Here is a 21,656-nt window from a genome sequence, read left to right on the forward strand (position 1 = left end):
ATAGCAACCAAAGGGATTTACCCCTCTAACGCAAAGTAAGCTTATTCCTCAAAGAAGCATCTGTATATATGGGTGGAGAATTTTGGAAGAACAGTATGGTTTGAATGAAGTCCTATCCTAGGTCATTTTCTGGCTTTTACAGCAAGTGCCTGCCTGAGATTATTTCTTATATTCCTGTTTAAGTTATTGCTTTATTTATTCAGCATTTTACAGAAGGGGATTTTTCCATTATAGGAAAGCTTTTTTCTGAAAGTTTTTTTATACCCTTGCTTTTAATACATTTCAAAAAGAGGGGAAGGTGATTAATACTCTTTGAAGCCACTGAAGTCCTCAGATATTAGATCCATGCCTCCCACCTCACCCCACTGTTCAATCTTGCTATATAGGCTGACTCCCCAATTAAGGGGTTGGATTGGATTTTTTTTTTTTTTTAGAAAGTTAAATTAGGGAGCTTGCCCAGATAGTTTTCTAATAGGTGGTACATCCTTCAAACTTCATTAGGTCAAATTTTGGTTCTCTGAAGTGTTTTTCAGGGGGCTTTGGTTACTGTTTATAAATCTTTGAGGTCATTGTAAACTGCACACTCCAGATATATAAGCACGTTAAGTAGCCTGAAGGAAAAAATAAATTACTGCATACCCCAATAACAAGTAAGCAAACAAGCAAGACTACACACAGGTAATAGGAACATAGGTGGTTAGATTTCACATATCAAAAAAAAGAGCAGAAGTGAACCTCTAACAGTCCACAAAACAGAAACAAAAAGAAGACAGGGGTAGACCAATGTGATTCCAAAGCAAGTGGTTTATTGATGAGTAATAGCTAAAAGTGACTCAACGCAGTCCTGCATTTCGGTGCCTGATGCACCTGCCTCAGAAATCAAGCATATGTTTTTCAGCCACAAATGATGAACAAGGACAATAAGAGCAAATGTGTCCAGTAAACGAGCATCAAAGGTACTGACGGATTGAGCTTTGACACGCTGTTTACCTAAACTCAATCTGTCAGTACCTTTAATGCTGTTTTCGTGGACACATTTGCTCTCATTGTCCCTTGTTCATCATTTGTGGCTGAAAAATATATGCTTGACTTCTGAGGCAGGTGCATCAGGCGCCAAAATGCAGGACTGCGTCGAGTCACTTTTAGCCATTATTCATCAAAATCACATTTTGTTTTCTTACAGAACAGCAGAGGAAAAGGCAGAGACAATGATCGGTCTTTTTTTTCTCTCATTTTTTACAACAGGTACCAAAGCTCCAACCACAGTAGAATAGCTGGGATACATCATGTGGCCAAATCTGTTGCCTCAGTTAACACTTCTGCATTCATCCAGATGGACAGACTGATTCAGGACAAGAGACCAGTTCAGTGTGGAAGATGCCTCCAGGCTGACTCTAAGAAAAAAGTGGAAGAACTGAGAGGCAGATGCACTAAACCTTAATGAGCATTTAACGACCCTCCAACGAGGAAATTTTGATCCGTTGCATGCATCAAAGGGCTTTTACCGAGGAAGCTAGCAGCTAACGAAAACGGAATGCAGATGAGCAATTTGTGTACAAACCTCATTGAAACGAGATGCACTAACCTTTTCCGATTGCCTTTACGCAGGAAAATGGCAGGAACGATTTAGATTTTTTAACGTTTGCTTGATGCATCTGCCTCTGAGACAGGAAGTAGAAAGGCTGAGAAACAGCCGTGACAATGAGAAATATGTTGAGGCATCAAAGATCTCCAGCAGAGGGAGCTATGACACTCTTCAAAAAAAATGACAGGTAGGCATAGATCACTAGAGCCTGCAGAAACAACACCCTAACTCTACCTTCCCTAGAACTGAAGAAGCGGTATGCTGCTCTGAAGTTGAAGAGGGGACAACATCCCAGGAAGAGGAATCAGAGCTCAATAAACCTCTTCACTGTAGGATCAGCAACCACTAGGAAATGAAGGGTAGAGGGGAGTTGGTGACTCCATTCTGAGTGGTACTGTATGCCGAGTAAACTTACAATGTAAGGAATCAGTAGACAGTAACTATGGAATAAGGTATGTATTATGACAATTTAGGAACTGTAAAAGTAAAAGTGTGGTTTATGCAGGTATTTGCTCCTGTAATTTGGTATATATTGGTAAAACAAAATGAGAATTTAACAAGAGACTCATTGAGTATAAGAGTGAGATCCCTCATCTCCCCTTATGTTCCCACCCGAAACCTCCGTTCACAGGACAAATCCCTCCTCTCAGTACCCTTCTCCACCACTGCCAACTCCAGGCTCCGCCCATTCTGCCTCGCCTCACCCTATGCCTGGAACAACCTTCCTGAGCCCCTACGTCAAGCCCCCTCCCTGCCCATCTTCAAGTCTCTGCTGAAAACCCACCTCTTCAATGCTGCCTTCGGCACCTAACTCTTACCTTCAGGATATCTGGACTGCCCCAAATTGACTACCCCCATCGTATCGTCTACTCACTTGTCCTTTAGATTGTAAGCTCTTTGAGCAGGGCCTGTCCTTTTATGTTAAATTGTACAGCGCTGCGTAACCCTAGCAGCGCTATAGAAATGTTAAGTAGTAGTAGTAGTAGATCAATAGGAGGATTACTGGCAAACCTTTGGTATCGCATTCCATTAAAAAAGGATACTTTTTGAGGATTACAAATTTCTGGTGTTAGCAAAATCTGAAATGGCTTGGAGAGGTGGTGATCTTGAGTCCCTGCTACTTAGGTTGGAACAAAGGCTGAACTATAAATTTAACACAGTGAGTCCAAAGGGTCTTAATCAGGAACTGGATCTTTCTGTTTTCTTATGAGTAATTTTTTTAGTGATCAGTATTGTTTGCTGTATGGTCAGTTCTTAGTTTGCTTTTATTCACATGAACGCTTTTAATGCTCTTTTCAGTTAATTATTTATTTTTGAAAATGAGTGTTTTTTCAAGAGATATGAGTGTCTTACAGCCATCTTGCTTTTGGTGTTTTTTATAATTTTTCAAAATTTATTTTCTTGCTATGTGTAAGTCAGGGATGTTTTGCACTTACTGATTATGCTCTTCTTTTTTCTAAACAAGCATTTTTCAGGATTTTATTGTCTTTTTTTTTGTGATGACAGCCATCTTGTTTTTGCTTTTTTTTTTTTTTTTTTTTTTTGCAATTTGTTTGACAGATTTGATTGCACTTTTTGGAATATGCAAGTCAAAGAAGTTGTACCCTTCAAGAATATGCCTTTCGTTTCCCCAAATGAGCATTTTTGAGGGTTTTATTACCCTTTGGGGGATTTTACAAAGCCACGTTATTGTCAGCTGGCAGTAAACACTGAGACGCCCATAGGAATATAACGTTTACCACCAGCTGATTTTACCACAAGCTAAAAATGCTAACGTGGTTTTGTAAAAGACTGCCTTTGTTTGTAATGGCAGCCATTTTGTTTTTGGCAATTAATTGCAATTTTTCAGTGGTTTTAATTGCTATACTTTTTGGCACGTGCAAGTTATGAAAGTTGTGCCCTTCAAGAATATGCCTTTCTTTTTTCCAAATGATAAGTTTTGAGGGAGTTATGGATGTTTTCAAATGTCTGCTATCAGTCTCAATAAAGTTCAATATGGCTGTAAGTAAATCATGTGACCAAGCCTCAGTTTATAGCCAGCTTTCCAGCTAGGAACAGATCTCTCCCCTGTGTCTGGAGGCTCTGGTGAATTTTTCTTTCATTTTCACTTATTCTTTCTGACTGCACAAATATATTGTCTTTTGAGATAACTATTGATGCATACCTCTTTAAGGGGTCTTTGTACTAAGGAGTGCCAGCATTTTTAGCGCACACTAAAAATAAGCACGTGCTAAGAATATATGGGTGTTTCTAGCATTTAGCACACACTAAAAACTCTAGGCGCCTTTGAAGAAGACCCCCTAATTGTTTTAGTTTTACCTTGAGTGAGGTACAAAACCATACCATAAAGGTATGTAAGACACATGGAGGGGCATTTTTGATATGATATCCAGGTCGGACTTTGGATGTTTTGAGCTAAACGTTCCAAATCCAAATAGAAAACATGACAATTTTTGAAAACGTAAAACGTCTATCTTTTTTTTTTTTTTTTCGAAAATACTATTTGTAACAAATTTTTGTGCTCTGTGCGTTTATCTTTTTAATTTATTTATTTATTTTGGTGCATTTTTACCCCACATTTTCCCATAACAGCAGGCACAATGTGGATTACATTAATTCAAGAGGATACAATACATAGATGGCACAGGCCATTTTTTAAAAAAAATGTACAAGTGAAAAACATATAAAATCAAGCCATTTGGATGTAGGAGGAGCCAGTCATTTTAGTAGACTGGTCCCCCAGACATCCCAGGAGAGCAATAGGGCACCCTAGAGTCACTGCTGTGTAACTATTGGCTTTTGAGAACACCCTTCATGCCAATCTACCATTTCCCATTAGATCTTTAACTGTTCCTTACAATGTTAATAAAATTCTAGTTAGTGATGTTAGGAGACCTATTGAAGTTGTTTTAAATAATTATCCCAAACCCAGATTCAAACACTGACTAAGAGGCAGGCGAGTTCAAAATTTGAAATATGTGAATGTAGTTCTATGTGAATGTAGTTCCAACCTATTCAAAGAACTACTCCTCCATTTCATGCAATTAAATGTCTGCCCAACAAGATAAACTCATTTTACATGGTATGTAATACTTTATATGTATATCAGAGTTTGATTTGTCCCTGCCTTTCTCAGGGCACAAACCGTAGAAGTCCGCCCTGCACCAGTTTTATTCTCCAAATACCGGTGTCACCACCCAATGTCCGCTAAGATTCCATAGATCCATTCCTTCTAAACAGGATTCCTTTGTGTTTATCCCACGCATGTTTGAATTCCATTACCATTTTCATCTCCACCACCTCCCACAGGAGGGCATTCCATGTATCCACCACCATCTCCATGAAAAAATACTTCCTGACATTACTCCTGAGTCTGCCCCCCTGCAACCTCAATTCATGTCCTCTAGTTCTACCACCTTCCCATCTCTGGAAAAGGTTCGTATTGTGAAGGATCCCTCTGCTCCTTTAAGGGAAACTCTGGCCTCTGGCACAAGTTTTATATATGATAATCCACCAGGATACAACACCCTGTAATCCCCAGATGTGCCCTCTGACCTGGGGTATATCAGCAGCACTATTTCAGCACAGCTCCGAAATATACAGTCAGGAGAATAACTCCAGCAGTTTCAAGAATGTAGTTCCAAAAACAAACAGTTCAAAAGAAAACCCCAGTAGTTTTTAATAATGCATTTCCAAAAGCAAAACAGTTCAGGAATCTCAACAGCTTCAAAAATGCAGTTCATAAACACCCAGCTCAGAAATCCCCCATCAGCTTCAATACTGCAGTTCAACATAAACAGGGCATGAATCTCAGCAGCCACAATGATGCAATTCAAAATAAGCAGTTCAAAAACAAACTGCTCATGAATCTCAGCAGTCACAATGATGCAATTCAAAATAAGCAAGTCCAAAAACAAAACCATTCCAAAAAAACAAGCAGTTCAAAGAAAACAAGCACTTCCAAACAGGCAGTTCAAAAACAAGCAGTTTAAAAATCCTACCAGCAGTTCAGAGGGAGAGAGACGATCAAGGAGACTGCATTGCTCTTGTTCAGATCTCAGAAATCTTCAGAGACAGGAGATAACATTCTTCTGCTCTAATTCCCAACCTCTATCACCAGGGGTAGAGCAACCTCGGTCATCAAGGGCCACAATCCAATTGGGTTTTCAGGATTTCCCCAATGAATATGCATGAACTCTATTTGCATACAATGTAGGCCATGCATGCAAGTAGATCTCATGTATATTCAATTTGCATGCATGGTCTACATTGTACACAAATAGTTTCATGCATATTCATTGGGAAAATCGTGAAAACCCGACAGGGTTATGGCCCTCAAGGACCAAGGTTGCCCACTCCTGCTCTAGACCAGTGTTTCCAAAGTCCGGTCCTGGAGTACCCCTTGCAAGTCAGGTTTTCAGGATATCCAGCATGAATATGAAAGAAAGAGATTTGCATTTAATGGAGGCAGTGTATGCAAATCAAGTTCATGCATATTCATTGTGGATATCCTGAAAAGCTGACTGGCAAGTGGTACTCCATTACTTGGAAAACACCGCTCTAGACCAATGGTTCTCAAACCTATCCTGGGGGACCACCAGCCAGTCAGTTTTTCAGAATGTCCATAATGAATATGCATGAGACAGATTTGCATGCCTGTCACCCTCCATTATATGCAAATCTCTCTGGTGCATATTCATAGGGATATCCTAAAAACCTGGCTTGTGGTTCCCCAGGACAGGCTTGAGAACCACTGGTCTAGACCACCCTCCAAAATATCCTCATGGATGATTGACCGAACCTGGGAATGTGCCACTGCAGTCACTCCTAGAAAATATTACCACTGCACGTGATTCAGTTCTTCCTACACTCTCTGTAGGGAGAAGCACAGAACTAGTAAAATGTACAAAGACCTCTTTACTTATGTAATAAATAAAAATACATCCAAGACAACTTGACAACAGTTAGCGCGCGCTAAAAACGCTAACGCGCCACTAACGTGGCTTAGTAAACAGGGCCCTACATTTGTAGTATAAAACGGAATCACAACACAGTCTTCAATGGAAAGAGAGTCTAGAGGGCTATCCATGAGCATTGCACAGACCAGCTAAGCTCTTACTGAAACACAGTGAAGGTATCTGCATTCCCTAAGTAATTTTCATGCCACCAAACATCACAGCAGTCCAAACCTTTGAAGAAAGGCACTGGGGGGAGGGGGGAGAGAGAGGGATTCGTCTGCTTTTCCTTGTATTTACTTACCATGACAAATGTTGCAGCTTGTCTCCTGTAGCATTTCTGTTTAATGCAACCCCTTTTCTAGTGCACTTCCCAATCGGGCAGGATGAACTGCTTCACCATACCTATTGTCCTCACTGACTGGCTTGTTTTAAAATGACACTGCTCGGTCATGTACCAGAAACCAGTTCCCCAAAAGTTTTCATTTTTTATAAGATGTGATTTTAAAGTTTTTATGACTGGTTTTGTAGCATAACAAGCACACTTGTTGCTACTTACAACATGTAATTTTATATAGTCATGCTCACACGGCACAGATATTTAAAATAAAAAAGGCGAACTTTGCTCCTGGCTTACAAAACATACCCAGCTAGAGTAAAGTCCTGAGGATTTTGAAAGACTGTTCAAAAAAATATAGCCGGGGCAAAGCTGCTTTGAAATACTAAACAGCCTGTTACTGCTGGATGTGTCAGCTGAAACAATGTTTACATAATATTTGATTGACATTCCTCAGTGTCCTTGATGGGTATATATAATATTCTATGCAAGATCATTTACACCCTGCTATTTAAGAGGTGTTAAGTGCTCCCAGGTTAACTGTGCATTAGCCCTTCCACACCCACTCCCCTCCCATGCCAGACCCCTTGTCAGAAAAGTTCAGTAACGTGGCTTAATGTGCAGAATTTTTTTTTTTTATTTGAATTTTGCTCACATCTTTTCAGTAGTAGCTCAAGGTGAGTTGCATTTGGGTATTTCTCTGTCCCTGATGGGCTCACAATCTAACGCCTGTGTTTACAAAGGGAAATGGGACTTGATATACTGCCTTTCTGAGGTTTTTGCAACTACATTCAAAGTGGTTTACATATATTCAGGTACTTATTTTGTACCAGGGGCAATGGAGGGTTAAGTGACTTGCCCAGAGTCACAAGGAGTTGCAGTGGGAATTGAACTCAGATCCCCAGGATCAAAGTTCACTGCATTAACCACTAGGTTACTCCTCCACAAAGGCATACTACAGATGTGTTAGCGTTTTTAATGTGTGTTAAACATTAATGCGCCTATAGGAATGTATTGGCGTGTTAGCGTTTAAAGCACCTTAACTTTAAAGGCACGTTAAAAATGCTAATGTGACTTAGTAAACATACTCCTACGTTTGTACCTGAGGCAATGGAAGGTTAAATGATTTACCCAAGATCACAAGAAGCAGCAGTGGGATTCAAAACCAGCCACCTCTGGATATCAAGACAGTTGCTCTAACCACTATGCCACCACTCCACACTAGAATAGACAAACTTCTATAAAAATCCTTTAACACAGTCTTTGGGAGCCTGATTCCACACATTAAATGTGTGTGTAAGGGCTTTTTTACACATGTAAAAGGTCTCTTACAAAAGTTAACCCAGGGTTATGCATGTCTTGCCCTTATCATTATAGTACATGTAAAGGGGTCCGCTTCCTCCACTCTGGGTTGGGGCCAGCAGCCCTGTTAGGTTCACAGGTTTCCAGCAAAGAACCAGACTGCCATACGGACTTAAGACCAAAATGCTTTATTCTCAATTCAGTTCCACTCTCAAAATTGAAATGCAGTTCACACACAGGGTTCAGGTCCGGTTCCAAACTCCAGCCAACATTCAGTTCCTTAACGGTTCAGGCCCACTTCCTTTGCACTACCTTCCCCTCTCCCTCAGAAGGGCTCAGTCAAAGTTCAGCCTGCTGTTCTATACATCCCAATAATTCAACCCTTTCACAAACAGTCTCTTCAAAGGAAACCACTACTTAATGCCCCTGTCCTCTTCATAGCACCCAGGAGGACCCTGTACCAAACAGGGCTGGCAGCTTTCCTCCTACCTCACAGCACCACACCCCTGTGGCCTCTCACACTGCCTTCATGTGCTTGACAGGGCTACATTTACATTCTCACACTCCATGGCAGCTTACTCTTCCCCCTCCCCCCCACCCAGGGAAGGTCCAGTGGCAGGCCCTTTCTGTCCTCCATCTACTCCATGGCAGCTTCTCTCTCAATCAGTTTCTTCTCCCTCCCGGTGGCTGGGAGCCATCCAGCAATCTCTCCCCCTCTCACAGCTGGAGGGAATTATATACCTGCAATGCAGCTAAGAGACTGAGCTTCACCTCCCCTTCTCCCTCTAGTGGGGAAGGGAGTAACTGGCTCCCCCTGCTGGGGTTGGAAATCCGTTCCACCCTTTTGGGGCTACCCTCCTCTCTCCTGCTTTTAAGGGCTTCTGGGAACTGTAGTTCAGGGATTAGCTGCTTCTCTGTGGGGCCCCGAGTGCTAGCTTTGCCGTTGTCACATACAAAAATCATCTTTATACAAATCCAACTCCATCCTAGGTTCAGTTAAGTGCTCCCTTTTATGCAATCAAATTTGTTACAAATTATTGAACATTTTAAAGCATAATCCTTGCACAAAAATATTGCTGGAATATAATGCTTGTACATAAATAGTGACTGAACCATAAACTTTCTGTGGAGGTTTTCCTGGACCTATGAATGATTTTAAAAAAAATGTAACCCTACAAGAATACTGCAAAATAGTGTCATTTTGGATGTCTGAGGTCCTTTTCCTTCATTTGTTATTTTAATATTAATATTTGTTTAATGGACATTTGTTGAATTGTCAAATAGAATGGTTTGCATTTAAAATTGAAAGTGGATTAATATATTTGCCCTATTATTGGTTTGCTTTTGTAAGCAAGGTTGAAGGGTCATTTTTTTCCCATCAGTTGCATTTTTGTAATGTTCTTAGTGTGTGATATTCAGGCTTATTTTTGAAAGAGAAGGGCGCCCATCTTTCGACACAAATCGGGAGATGGGCGTCTTTCTCCCAGGGTCGCCCAAATCAGCATAATCGAAAGCCGATTTTGGGAGTACCCAACTGCTTTCCGTCACAGGGACGAACAAAGTTCCCTGGGGCGTGTCGGAGGCGTAGCAAAGGCGGGACTTGGGCGTGCCTAACACATGGGCATCCTCGACCCTTAATGGAAAAAAGAAGGGCGTCCCTGACGAGCACTTGGCTGACTTTACTTGGTCCCTTTTTTCTTACAACCAAGCCTCAAAAAGGGCCCAAACTGACCAGATGACCACCGGAGGGAATCGAGGATGACTTCCCTTTACTCCCCCAGTGGTCACTAATCCCCTCCTACCCTAAAAAAACAACTTTAAAAATATTTTGTGTGCACACAACAGAGAAGAAAAAAAATTTTGGACATGAGACAAGAGTCCCTCAATATAGGGCGGTCTTCCAGCTACGATTCCCATGCAAATGTATGCTGATATTCAAGGAGAAAAAATATATATTCTTTGAACCTGACCAATTGCGGTCCTTCCTTGATACGAAGAGGAACCAGGTTCCACTCCAAACCTTGAGTCCTGAAAAAATTTAAAATTTAGAAACTAATGCTTGTTTTCCTTTAATTACTTTGGCTATGCCAACTTCCTTTGGTTTTTCAATCCACCTTGATTTCCTTATACCATTCTAGTGGACTATAAAATCCATTTTCAATATAAGATTGATGTATTGATTATTTCCTTTTAATTCTGTTGTTTGAATTGGATGTATCTATTCAAAGAGGTTTATCTTTGTTTAATTTGAAATTAATAAAGAAATGTTAATAAAAAAAATATATTTTGTGCCTGTCTCTATGCTAGCCTCAAATGTCATACTCAGGTCCCTCGCAGCAGTATGCAGGTCCCTGGAGCAGTTTTAGTGGGTGCAGTGAACTTCAGGCAGGCAGACCCAGGCCCACCCCCTACCTGTTACACTTATGGTGGTAAATGTGAGCCCTTCAAAACCCATCAGAAACCCACTGTACCCACATTTGGTGCCCCCCTTCACCCCTAAGGGCTATGGTACTGGTGTACAGTTGTGGGTAGTGGGGTTTGGGGGGCTCAGCATACAAGGTAATGGAGCTATGCACCTGGGAGCAATTTCTGAAGTCCACTGCAGTGCCCCCTAGGGTGCCCGGTTGATGTCCTGGCATGTCAGGGGGACCAGTGCACTATGAATGCTGGCTCCTCCCATGACCAAAGGGCTTGCATTTGATCATTTCTGAGATGAGCGTCCTTGGTTTCCATTATTGCCGAAAATCAGAAATGACCAAGTCTAGGGATGACCATCTCTAAGGACAACCTAAATTTCAAGATTTGGATGTCCCCAGCCGTATTATCGAAACGAAAGATGGATGCCCATCTTGTTTCGATAATACAGGTTTCCCCGCCCCTTCATGGGGCTGTCCTGCAAGGACGTCCCCAGGAAAACTTGGGCGTCCCTTTCGATTATGCCCCTCATTGATGGATAGGCTCTGCTAGATATCTCAGCACTCTCCCACTCAGCCCTCTAAATACCAGTATTACAATTTTAATGTGGACAGAATAACCCTGTCCTACCTCTTGCTTTCTGTTTCAGCTTGAGTGCTATACTTTGGAACAGTTCTCTCAGCCTAACAGCCTTTTCCAGTAATGTCTGATAGACAGCATTACATCAATCTACGGTAAATGTGGGAGCAATTTGCCTTAGATCATTTTGGTGCAGTAACCCATCAAATTTTCCTAATCAAGTTAAGATTTATGAAGACTTTTTAAATCACTGTCCCCACTTTGTGTTCCAGAGTTAACTAATCAATCACCATTCCCAGGCTACCTACTTTATTCACAGGGGAAGTCGTGTTTCTCCCACCCTTGGTCCTGTTTGGGAACTGCTGAGCCCTTCTTAATCACCCACAATTCTGTTTTATCAGGATTTAACTTTAATCTGTTTTCTTTACTGTAACCTGGGGTTAAACACTATTTTCTCTATCTGAAGGGGGAAGCTCGCTTCAGGCAGGGGAGGCTCTGGGCAGCCCAGAAACAGTCCACAATGGCACTAAGACCAGTATAAAGGATAAATTGTTAAAAAATGTGTTGATGGTTTTGTATGATTAAGTTATAGAAATCAGGTGCCCAGAGGTCCTAAAGTGGTGCTGTGACCTTTGAGGAAGTTTGATATATAAAATGCTTTAAATTGTGTTTCTTTTGGGGAGTTTAAGATAGATTTAAAAGTGCAGATTTTCACATAATTCTCCTCAAAGCATTGCTATAAGATGTTGTATGATGTTAAAGTGAAAATGAGAGATTTCTTTAGGATAATTCTGACTGTTTTAACTGTTTTTGAGCTGTGCAGAGCTTACTTTGCCAAGCCCTGTTCTACAGAAATTGCACATCTTGAATCTGATTGGCTGCACAGCTCACTACAGGACAGTGGCGATCCTAGGTCGGCTGCCACCTGGGGCGGATCGCCACTGCGCACCCCCCCCCAGGTGCAGCGGCGTCCATCCCCCAGGGTGCAGCACGACACCCTCTTGGCGCATCAAACACCCCCCCCCCCCGGGTGCCTTCTTGGCTGCTGGGAGCAGCCGCGTGCCTGTCGGCTCCGCTGGCTCTCTGCTCCCTCTGCCCCGGAACAGGAAGTAACCTGTTCCGGGGCAGAGAGAGCAGGGAACCAGTGGAGGTGACAGGCACGCGGCACCCCCCCAGCAGCGTGCACCCAGGGTGGACGCCCCCCCCCCTCCTTGGTACGCCACTGCTACAGGAACCTGTTTCTGGGAAATTATCTCCAGCCTCAGAAAAAAGAAGAAAGCGGTTCGGTTGGACTCTGAACAGACAGGGTGGTGGATGTCTGAGAGTCTGGGAGGTTAAACTGTGAGTTGAAGAAATAAATAATATAAGAAGAAGTTTGGTGAGTGAAAGTGAGAGCTAAAGTGTGACTGTGTTTTGGATAGACTTTAACCTTTTTGTGACCCTTTGGTGAGAGGAAGTTCTGCTCTAAAGTAAAGTGTAAAGTAAAATTTTTTTCTGATAATTATCAAAATTACCTAGTAGTGATTTTTCAGCTAACTGAAAAGCTGCGAGAACTTAAAGGAAAGGGGTGAGAATTAAAATACATACAAGTTCTGTGAGCACCCTGCAAAGTGTGTACAGCTTGAGGAGCATGTATTTTAATTGTGTTATTCTATAGGGAAGACTTATTGAAGTTAATCCAAATGTCATACAGAAATAAATCTGAACTGTGAAAGGGTTGAGATATGTCTCAGCTTCAGGGGTAATTCAGAGTGTGTCTGAATTTCTGAGAATTCTGAGGTGGGGGAGGTTTTTGTTTCTTCTTCGGTGGCTTCATTGTCACTGGGGACTTAAAGTGTAGTGGATACTGCAACAGCTTCCCCTATGACATCCAAGAACTAGACTAAATTTTCTATCCATTTTCATTGAGCTAAAGAGACACTAACATACAGAAGGTATTAGCAGGGGATAAAGCCATACTTCACTGGTTGATTCATGATCCTGAAAGTGTACTGGTACTAGAGTAGGACAGTGGCGTAGCTACGTGGGGCTTGAGGGGGCCTGGGCCCCCATAGATTTCCTCCTGAACCCCCTCCCGACGGCCCTCTTGACCCCCCCACGAACCCTCCCCCACCGTCGCCTACCTTCGGTTTTGCTGGCAGGACGTCAGCATGCAACAGAACAAAGACTTTTTTGACTGCAGGACGAAGAGGACGTCGGCTGGCGGGGATTGGGGTCCCCTGCCAGCAAAACCGAAGGTAGGCGACGGTGGGGGAGGGTTCGCGGGGGGGGTCGAGAGGGCGGGAGGTTGTGAAAAGTGGCGGCGGGTTGGCAATGGCGGGGGGGTCGGCGGCGCCGGGGGGGGGCTAAAATGTGCCCCATCACCTCGGGCTCTGGACCCCCCCCCCCCCACCGAAGTCTGGCTACGCCCCTGGAGTAGGATACCACATTTTCTGCAGAACCTCTTAACTGATATGGTAAGAAAAAGGAGTTTCTGATTTTTGTATACACCCAAGTATTCTGAGCTATAAGAGGAGTTTCCACATAGTTTATTGTTAAGTGGGAGAGAAGAAACATTTGATTTGTAACTTTCCTTTGCTTTTATACATTGAGGTGTATAGCTTTCTTTCTTGCACCACTGTTAACCACAAGGTTGTATAAAACTTTTATAGTTCAACTAGTCCTTAAGTAAACCACATCTTGTGGAATAAACATACTCTGTTAAACTTTCAGTTGGTCATCTTTTCATTATCCTGTATATAATTAATTACTTACAAAATTTTCCTTTGGAATTTGACATCTTTTCTCTAGATTTTCACTTATTTTTCCCTCTCAAGTTTTTTGGAACTTGAGACCAGGTTAGTTTGTTAATGAAGCTTTTCCCTTTGTTGTTACATAAGCACTTTGTCCGAGGTAAAATTGCAGGCCACGGGTGACGCACTTAAATCCTATTCAGGTACATGTAGGAGTCAGCTTATGGGACTAGGGGGCTTACATTACTCCATTCACTTGCCACTAAGACACAGTGCACCAGTCTTAGAAATTAGTCATAAACAGTGACCTTTCTGTTGCCTGAATTTACCAGTCACCGATGAAACACATCCTGACAGTTTGTATAGATACTAGAAACATGACGGCAGATAAAGGCCAAATAGCCCATCCAGTCTGAACATCCATACCATCCACTATCTCCTCCCCATAAGAGATCCCACATGCATGTCCCGTGCTTTTTTTTTAAATTCAGATACCGTCGTTGTCTCCACCACTTCCACTGGGAGGTCATTCCATATATATATATTCACATCATTCATACCTCCAATCAGAGAAATATGTATACCATATGTCTTCATGCCTTAATATTGCCCTTTAAGCCTCCCACTGTCCCCTTCCAAAGTTTCAATGTCTGTGTTCCATTGTTATATTCCATAACGTTACTTCGATTGTCTCGCTTAACTCTACACAATGTAATCCATAACCAAGTTGTAACAAATTGTATTTCCTTCACTTATATCATATTGTAAGCCACACTGAACCCGCAAAAAGGTGGGAAAATGTGGGATACAAATGCAATAAATAAATAAATAAATAAATATCCACCACCATTTCAGTAAAAAAAAGTATTTCCTTAGATTACTTGTGAACCCAAAACCTTCTAATTTCATCCCATGCCCTCTCATTCCAGAGTTTTCTTTCAATTGAAATGGACTTGCCTCCTGTGCATTGATGCCACAGAGATATTTAAATGTCTCTATCATTTTCCTTCTCTTCCGCCTTTCTTCAAGAGTATACATATTGAGGTCTATAAGTCTGTCCCCATACGCTTTATGACAGAGACCACTGACCAATTTTGTAGCCGCCCACTGGACCGACTCTATCCTGTTTATATATTTTTGAAGGCCTCCAGAACTGCACACAGGGGCCTTACCAGAGACTTATACAAGGGCACTATCACCTCTTTTTTCCTGCTGGCCCTTCCTCTCCCCGTTCATCCGAACACATACAACAGTGATAGCAAAATAAAATGTAATGGAAATTAAGGTCATTCTATATGTATATGTATACATGTATATGTGTATCTTGTAAGCAATGCTCCTACTGGCTAAGTCCGTGAAGCCTCCTCACCACCAGCACCGAGCTCTCTGTTTTCCTCTTTATGTGTTTCTTCTTCTTTCTTGGGCCTGTTTTTGGGATTTGCAACCCAGCCCCCTTTTCTTCAACAGCTCCTCGGCTGTTTTAAACCCAGTCCAATTACAGCCAGGGTTCTCTCAGCACAGCTCAATAAAGTCAGGCTGTTTCTAACACAGTCCAATTACAGCCAGGCTTCTCTCAGCACAGTTCAATGGAGCTAGGCTGTTTCAAACACAGTCCAAGTACAGCCAGGCTTCTCTCAGCACAGCTCAATAAAGTCAGGCTGTTTCTAACACAGTCCAATTACAGCCAGGCTTCTCTCAGCACAGTTCAATGGAGCTAGGCTGTTTCAAACACAGTCCAAGTACAGCCAGCCTTCTCTCAGCACAGCTCAATAAAGTCAGGCTGTTTCTAACACAGTCCAATTACAGCCAGGCTTCTCTCAGCACAGCTCAATAAAGTCAGGCTTTGCGCGGGCTCAAAGCCTTGGGTCCCACCCTCTGGGTCAGTCTCTATTCTCCTGACCTCCTCCCGCTTTGACCCAGGCCTCTCCCCTATACCTCCAGTGCTGGCTGAGCCATAGCCAAGAGCTCCATGGGTTCGTCTAAGACCAGCTCAGCCTCCTCTTGCTCCATCTCCTCTGGTTCCTTCTCCCCTTCTCCTTCAGTAGCCCAGTCCATTTTCTCCTCCCCTCCCCACCCCTTTTCCAGCTGATTACACTTTTCTTCATTAACTCTGCTAGGCTGCTTTTCCTTCTCCTGCCACCGGTTCCACCACCTCCTCCACCAGGTGGGAGAATCAGCTTTTCCTTTTCCCTGGCGGCCCTCTTCTGGAGCTCCTTGGTTCTGCACCCTACTTCTCCTCCCCCGGAGCTCTCCTGTGGCCTTCTGGGAGTTGTAGTTTCCCATCTTTATGTCCCTTTTGGGCAAAACCTGAGCATCCCTAGGGTCTTCCCTCCTACCCTCCGGCTCTCTTTTCTCCGGTGGGTAGCTGGGGTCCCTCTTCCTTTCGGCATATTCCTTACATACCCCCTCCCTTAAGCTTTTACTCCCCAATTCTTCCCCCTTTTCTTCCTTATCCTCGCCGACCCGGGATAGGGCATCCACATTTCCCAAACATCTCCCCGGACGATGCTCCACTGTGTATTGGAAGGGTTGTAGTGCTAAATACCACCGCATTAGCCTCCCATTGTTATTTTTCATTAAATTTAGCCACTTCAGTGGGGCATGGTCCGTTACTAGCTTAAATTGCCTCCCTTCGAGATAGACCGTACACTCTTGTATTGCCCACCTAATAGCTAAACACTCCTTCTCTATGGTGGAGTAATGGTTCTCATGAGGTAGGAGTTTACGGCTTAGATATAGCACGGGATGTTCTGCCCCTTCATGTTCCTGAGACAGCACTGCCCCTAGCCCCCTCCCCGACGCATCCGTTTGTAGGATAAAGGGTTTTTCGAAATCTACGGCCTTCAACACCGGTTCCTGGCACAGGGCCTGCTGCATCTGCTCTAACGCTCGCAACTCCGCCTCCCCCCACCTCAGCTGGTCCGGGCTCTTACCCCTCAACATGTCCGTTAAGGGAGTAGCCATTACAGAAAAGTGCGGGATGAATCTCCTGTAATACCCCACCATACCCAGGAACCTACGCAATTGTTTTTTTCGATTGGGTCGGGGAAAGTCTTGGATGCTTTTAACTTTATTCAGTAAGGGTCGCACCTCCCCCCGGCCTACATTATACCCCAAATACTTCACCCTATACTGGGCAAAGTAACATTTCTTCGGGTTAAGGGTAAGTCCAGCCTCCCTAAACGATTGCAACACTGCCCCTACCTGTTTCAAATGATTGTTCCAGTCCTCACTGTGTACTACCACATCATCCATATAGGCCGCGGCATATGTCTGATGTGGTCTGAGGACTTGGTCCAGCAATCGTTGGCAGCTCGCCGCCGCCGAATTTAGACCAAAGGGCAGCCTTTTGAATTGGTACAAGCCTATAGGGGTACTAAAAGCTGTCTTTGCTTGGGCTCCGGGGGAAAGGGGAATCTGCCAGTACCCTTTTGTTAAATCTAAAGTGGTAAGATACTGGGCTGACCCCAACCTGTCTACCAACTCTTCAATATAAGGCATAGGATAGGCATCAGCTTGAGAGATAGCATTAAGCTGACGGAAATCAATACAAAATCTCCACTCCCCTTCAGGTTTTGGCACCAACACCACCGGGCTGGACCAGGGACTATGGGATTCCTCAATTACCCCAAAGTCCAACATTTCCTGCACTTGTTTAATGACTTCCCTCCTTTTCATTGGTGAGAGTCTATAGGGCCTTTGCCTTACTATCTTACCCTGTTCAGTTACAATGTCATGCTCTACTAGGTGGGTACTCCCCGGGCATGCTGTCAAAACATCTTTAAAGCGCTCTAAGAGCCTTCCTATCTCTTTTTGCTGCCCCTGGGGTAACCGGGGGTTAACTCCGGGCTCGCAGGGTTTGAAAATCTCTCTTATTTGAGGCCCTAACTCCTCTCCTTCCTTTTCGTCCCCCCGCGTTTGAAACCCTACCCTCGCTACCCAAGGTTTCATAAGATTAACGTGAAACGTCTGGACCCGACCCCTCTCATTCGCCACCTCATACGTGAGGGGACCGAGTCTCCTCTTCACCACCCAGGGTCCTTTCCATCTAGAGGCGAACCTATGGGGATCTTCCGAGATTAAGATGAGGACCCTATCCCCGGCGGCAAACTCCCTGTTCCGAGTCCCTCTATCGTAATATCCCTTTTGTTGTTCTTGGCTCTGTTCTAGCCGGTCCTGGGCATACTCCTGCATCCTACCCAATCGGCCCCTTAGATCCTGCAAATATTCGCCCACGGACTGCTCGCTGGTTTCCGGAGGTACCCAGTGTTCCTGTACGATATCTAATATACCCCTGGGTCTTCTGCCAAACATTAACTCATACGGTGAAACTCCTAAGGAGTCTTGCACCTTCTCCCGGTATGCATAGAGCACAAAGGGTAAAGGTTGGTCCCACCCTGTCCTATCCTCCCCCAAGGCTTTTTTTAGCATCCCCTTTAAGGTCCTGTTAAAGCGTTCCACCATCCCATTGGTTTGGGGATGGTAAGCCGCCGTACGTACATGTTTTATCCCAAAGGCCTCCCATACTTGTCTTAAGGTATGGGACATAAAGTTGGAACCCCGATCTGTCAAAACTTCTTGGGGAAAACCTACCTCACAAAAAATTTTTATGAGTTCCCAGGCAATACCCTTGGCCGAAATGTTCCTTAAGGGTAGGGCCCATGGATATCTGGTGGCCATGTCCATAACTACTAACACATAGAGATACCCTCTCTGTGACCTTGTTACTGGCCCCACAATATCCATGGCTATTCTCCTCACCGGTTGCTCTACCCGTGGCAGCGGCTTTAATGGGGCTTTAGGAGGGAATCTGTCTGATACCTTCTGACATCTGGGGCAGGACTTGCAGTATTTTTCCACCTCCCCATATATGCCCGGCCAATAAAACCTCGCCAATATTTGGGTCAGGGTGGCCTGGGAGCCCTTATGTCCGCTCAGAGGATGGTCGTGGGCCAGCCTTACCACCAGCGGACGAAAAGCTCGGGGTACCACCAGGTGTTTCCCTCCGCCCGAGTGCTCCCAATTTGGCACCCTTCTATATAGGATGTTCCCTTCTATCAGGAACCCCGGAGCTACCTGGCCTTCTCCCTGGCGCGCCCTTTCCCAGGCATACTCTAAGGTAGGGTCCGTGGCCTGCTCCCTATGAAATTGGGGAAACTGCTCCCTCAATTCTTCCGGGGCCACTGGCAGGTAACTCTCCCTCTGTGCCCGCTGAAGAGCCTCCCTTCTACCCTTCTGCTCCTTTTTTTTCACGGCTTTCCTTTTTTTTTCCCGGCCCGGTTCGCCCAATACCTCCCCCTGAAAAGGAAACCCCCCCCCTATTCCCTCTGTTTCTTCGTCTACCTCGCGGTGAGCCTGGGCCCTGGTAGTGACTAACACTTTTCTCTCTCCCATACACTCTATAAATGGAGGCCAATCCCTCCCTAAAATCATCTCATGCGGCAATCTGGGTAGAACGGCCATGGCCAGCTCTAGCTCTCCGGTGGGCCCCTGTAAGTTGACCCGCTGGAGTGCATAACGGGTCCTGGCCCCATGAATACATTGGATAGACACCCCTCCATCATAGGTCTCCCTGCCCGGGGCCCTCCTCTTTCTTATCTGTTGCCACAGCCTCCGGGAGATCATGGATTGGTCGGCCCCAGAGTCTAACATGGCGGTGATGGGTACTCCCTCCACCTTAACTTGAGTTAGGTACCTGGGCCTAACTCCTTTTTCTACCTGAGAGATCCACCCCTCCCGCCACTGGCAATCCTTTTTGAAATGGCCTACCTTACCACATTTAAAACACCCCTTGCTCCCAAAAGGAATAGCCTTTCTACTCGGGCCGGCGTCTAACTCGGTCTTTTTACTCCCTGCGGGGGTCTCCGGCTTAATTAGGGAAACTTTCGGGCCCCCTTTTTCTAACGCCCGAGTCCTGCCTCCCTCCCGCTCTGGCCCCCCCCCCCCCCCCCCCCCCACTGCTGGGCTTCCAGGTAACATTCCAAACCCGATGTCACCCCCTCTACCGTCTTACATCCCCTCTTTATTAATTCGGCCCTAATTTCGTCGGGCAGACCCTGGAGGAAATGCTCCACTACTAATTCTTGCAGTACCTCGTGCAGGTTGTGTCGCTCGGGCTCCAACCATTTTTTCACTAAATCCATTAGCTTATTTGCTACCGCTTTAGGGGGGGTCCCCTTTTCCCATTTGGTGGCTCTAAACTTACGTCTGTAAGCTTGTGTACTGAGTCCATATCTGTCCTTGATAGCTTCTTTCAACCTTCCATAGTTGGCAGCCTCTTCCGGAGACAAATCCCTAAAGGCTGCCAAAGCCTCCCCGGATAGAGAAGGCACCAATCTCATGGCCCACTGCTCTTGTGGCCACCCAGCCGCCCCAGCCACCCTCTCAAATGCTGTCAAAAAAGCGTCCACATTATCCTGCTCGGACAACTTCCCCCAGTTAAGTGCATTCATGGAGACATGTCCTACCGCACCGCCTCCTCCGGGCCCGTGTCCATTTGCTCCGGTTTCCCCCTCACGGGGAACATTAGCCCCTCTCTGGAAAAAGTCTTGTAGCATGTTGAGTACTGGTTGCTGCTGATCCCGGGCCGCCATCAGAGAGTCCTCGACTATCTTGGCCGTCAGCTCCTGCTGTTTTTGGAACTGGAGAGTCATCCACCCGAAGATCTCCTTGGGGTCCATCACGGCACTGGCACTGCCACCTGGGGGAGGGGCAAAACAACAGAGAACCACCTCCAAGTGTGATTACCTCACTTAAGTTGGACTCTTTCTCTGATCCCTCTAACACCTCCCCCCCTCCCCCAGTTAGGCCCGCTTACCGGAACCCAAGATGGGTCTGCGCCTTTCTCAGCGTTGGCCCTCTCGTGGGGCTTCTCGTCCAGTCGGGTCACGGCCTCCTCTAGCGACAGGTCCCGCAGCAAAATCCCACCACTGCCACCACTTGTAAACAATGCTCCTACTGGCTAAGTCCGTGAAGCCTCCTCACCACCAGCACCGAGCTCTCTGTTTTCCTCTTTATGTGTTTCTTCTTCTTCTTTCTTGGGCCTGTTTTTGGGATTTGCAACCCAGCCCCCTTTTCTTCAACAGCTCCTCGGCTGTTTTAAACCCAGTCCAATTACAGCCAGGGTTCTCTCAGCACAGCTCAATAAAGTCAGGCTGTTTCTAACACAGTCCAATTACAGCCAGGCTTCTCTCAGCACCGTTCAATGGAGCTAGGCTGTTTCAAACACAGTCCAAGTACAGCTAGGCTTCTCTCAGCACAGCTCCATAAAGTCAGGCTGTTTCCAACACAGTCCAATTACAGCCAGGCTTCTCTCAGCACAGTTCAATGGAGCTAGGCTGTTTCAAACACAGTCCAAGTACAGCCAGGCTTCTCTCAGCACAGCTCAATAAAGTCAGGCTGTTTCTAACACAGTCCAATTACAGCCAGGCTTCTCTCAGCACCGTTCAATGGAGCTAGGCTGTTTCAAACACAGTCCAAGTACAGCCAGGCTTCTCTCAGCACAGCTCAATAAAGTCAGGCTGTTTCTAACACAGTCCAATTACAGCCAGGCTTCTCTCAGCACAGCTCAATAAAGTCAGGCTTTGCGCGGGCTCAAAGCCTTGGGTCCCACCCTCTGGGTCAGTCTCTATTCTCCTGACCTCCTCCCGCTTTGACCCAGGCCTCTCCCCTATACCTCCAGTGCTGGCTGAGCCATAGCCAAGAGCTCCATGGGTTCGTCTAAGACCAGCTCAGCCTCCTCTTGCTCCATC

At 45.0% G+C, this 21,656-nt stretch overlaps 1 protein-coding gene across 2 annotated transcripts in view; it reads right to left on the bottom strand.

Moving 5' to 3' along the window:
* Positions 1-21,656, bottom strand: part of PLCD1 (phospholipase C delta 1) — a 187,466-nt gene that overhangs the window by 154,500 nt on the left and 11,310 nt on the right. Inside the window, exon 1 of one of the 2 annotated variants that reach the window (XM_030197919.1) lies at positions 6,845-7,093. The exons of the other annotated variant lie outside the window; for it this stretch is intronic. Within the exon in view, the coding sequence (XP_030053779.1) occupies positions 6,845-6,878 (34 nt within the window). The 5' untranslated portion in view covers positions 6,879-7,093. Of the gene's footprint in view, positions 1-6,844; positions 7,094-21,656 lie in introns of those variants that run through there. 2 annotated transcript variants of the gene reach the window in all.

The sequence above is a fragment of the Microcaecilia unicolor genome, chromosome 1 (assembly GCF_901765095.1).
Source record: "Microcaecilia unicolor chromosome 1, aMicUni1.1, whole genome shotgun sequence".
NCBI lineage: Eukaryota > Metazoa > Chordata > Amphibia > Gymnophiona > Siphonopidae > Microcaecilia > Microcaecilia unicolor.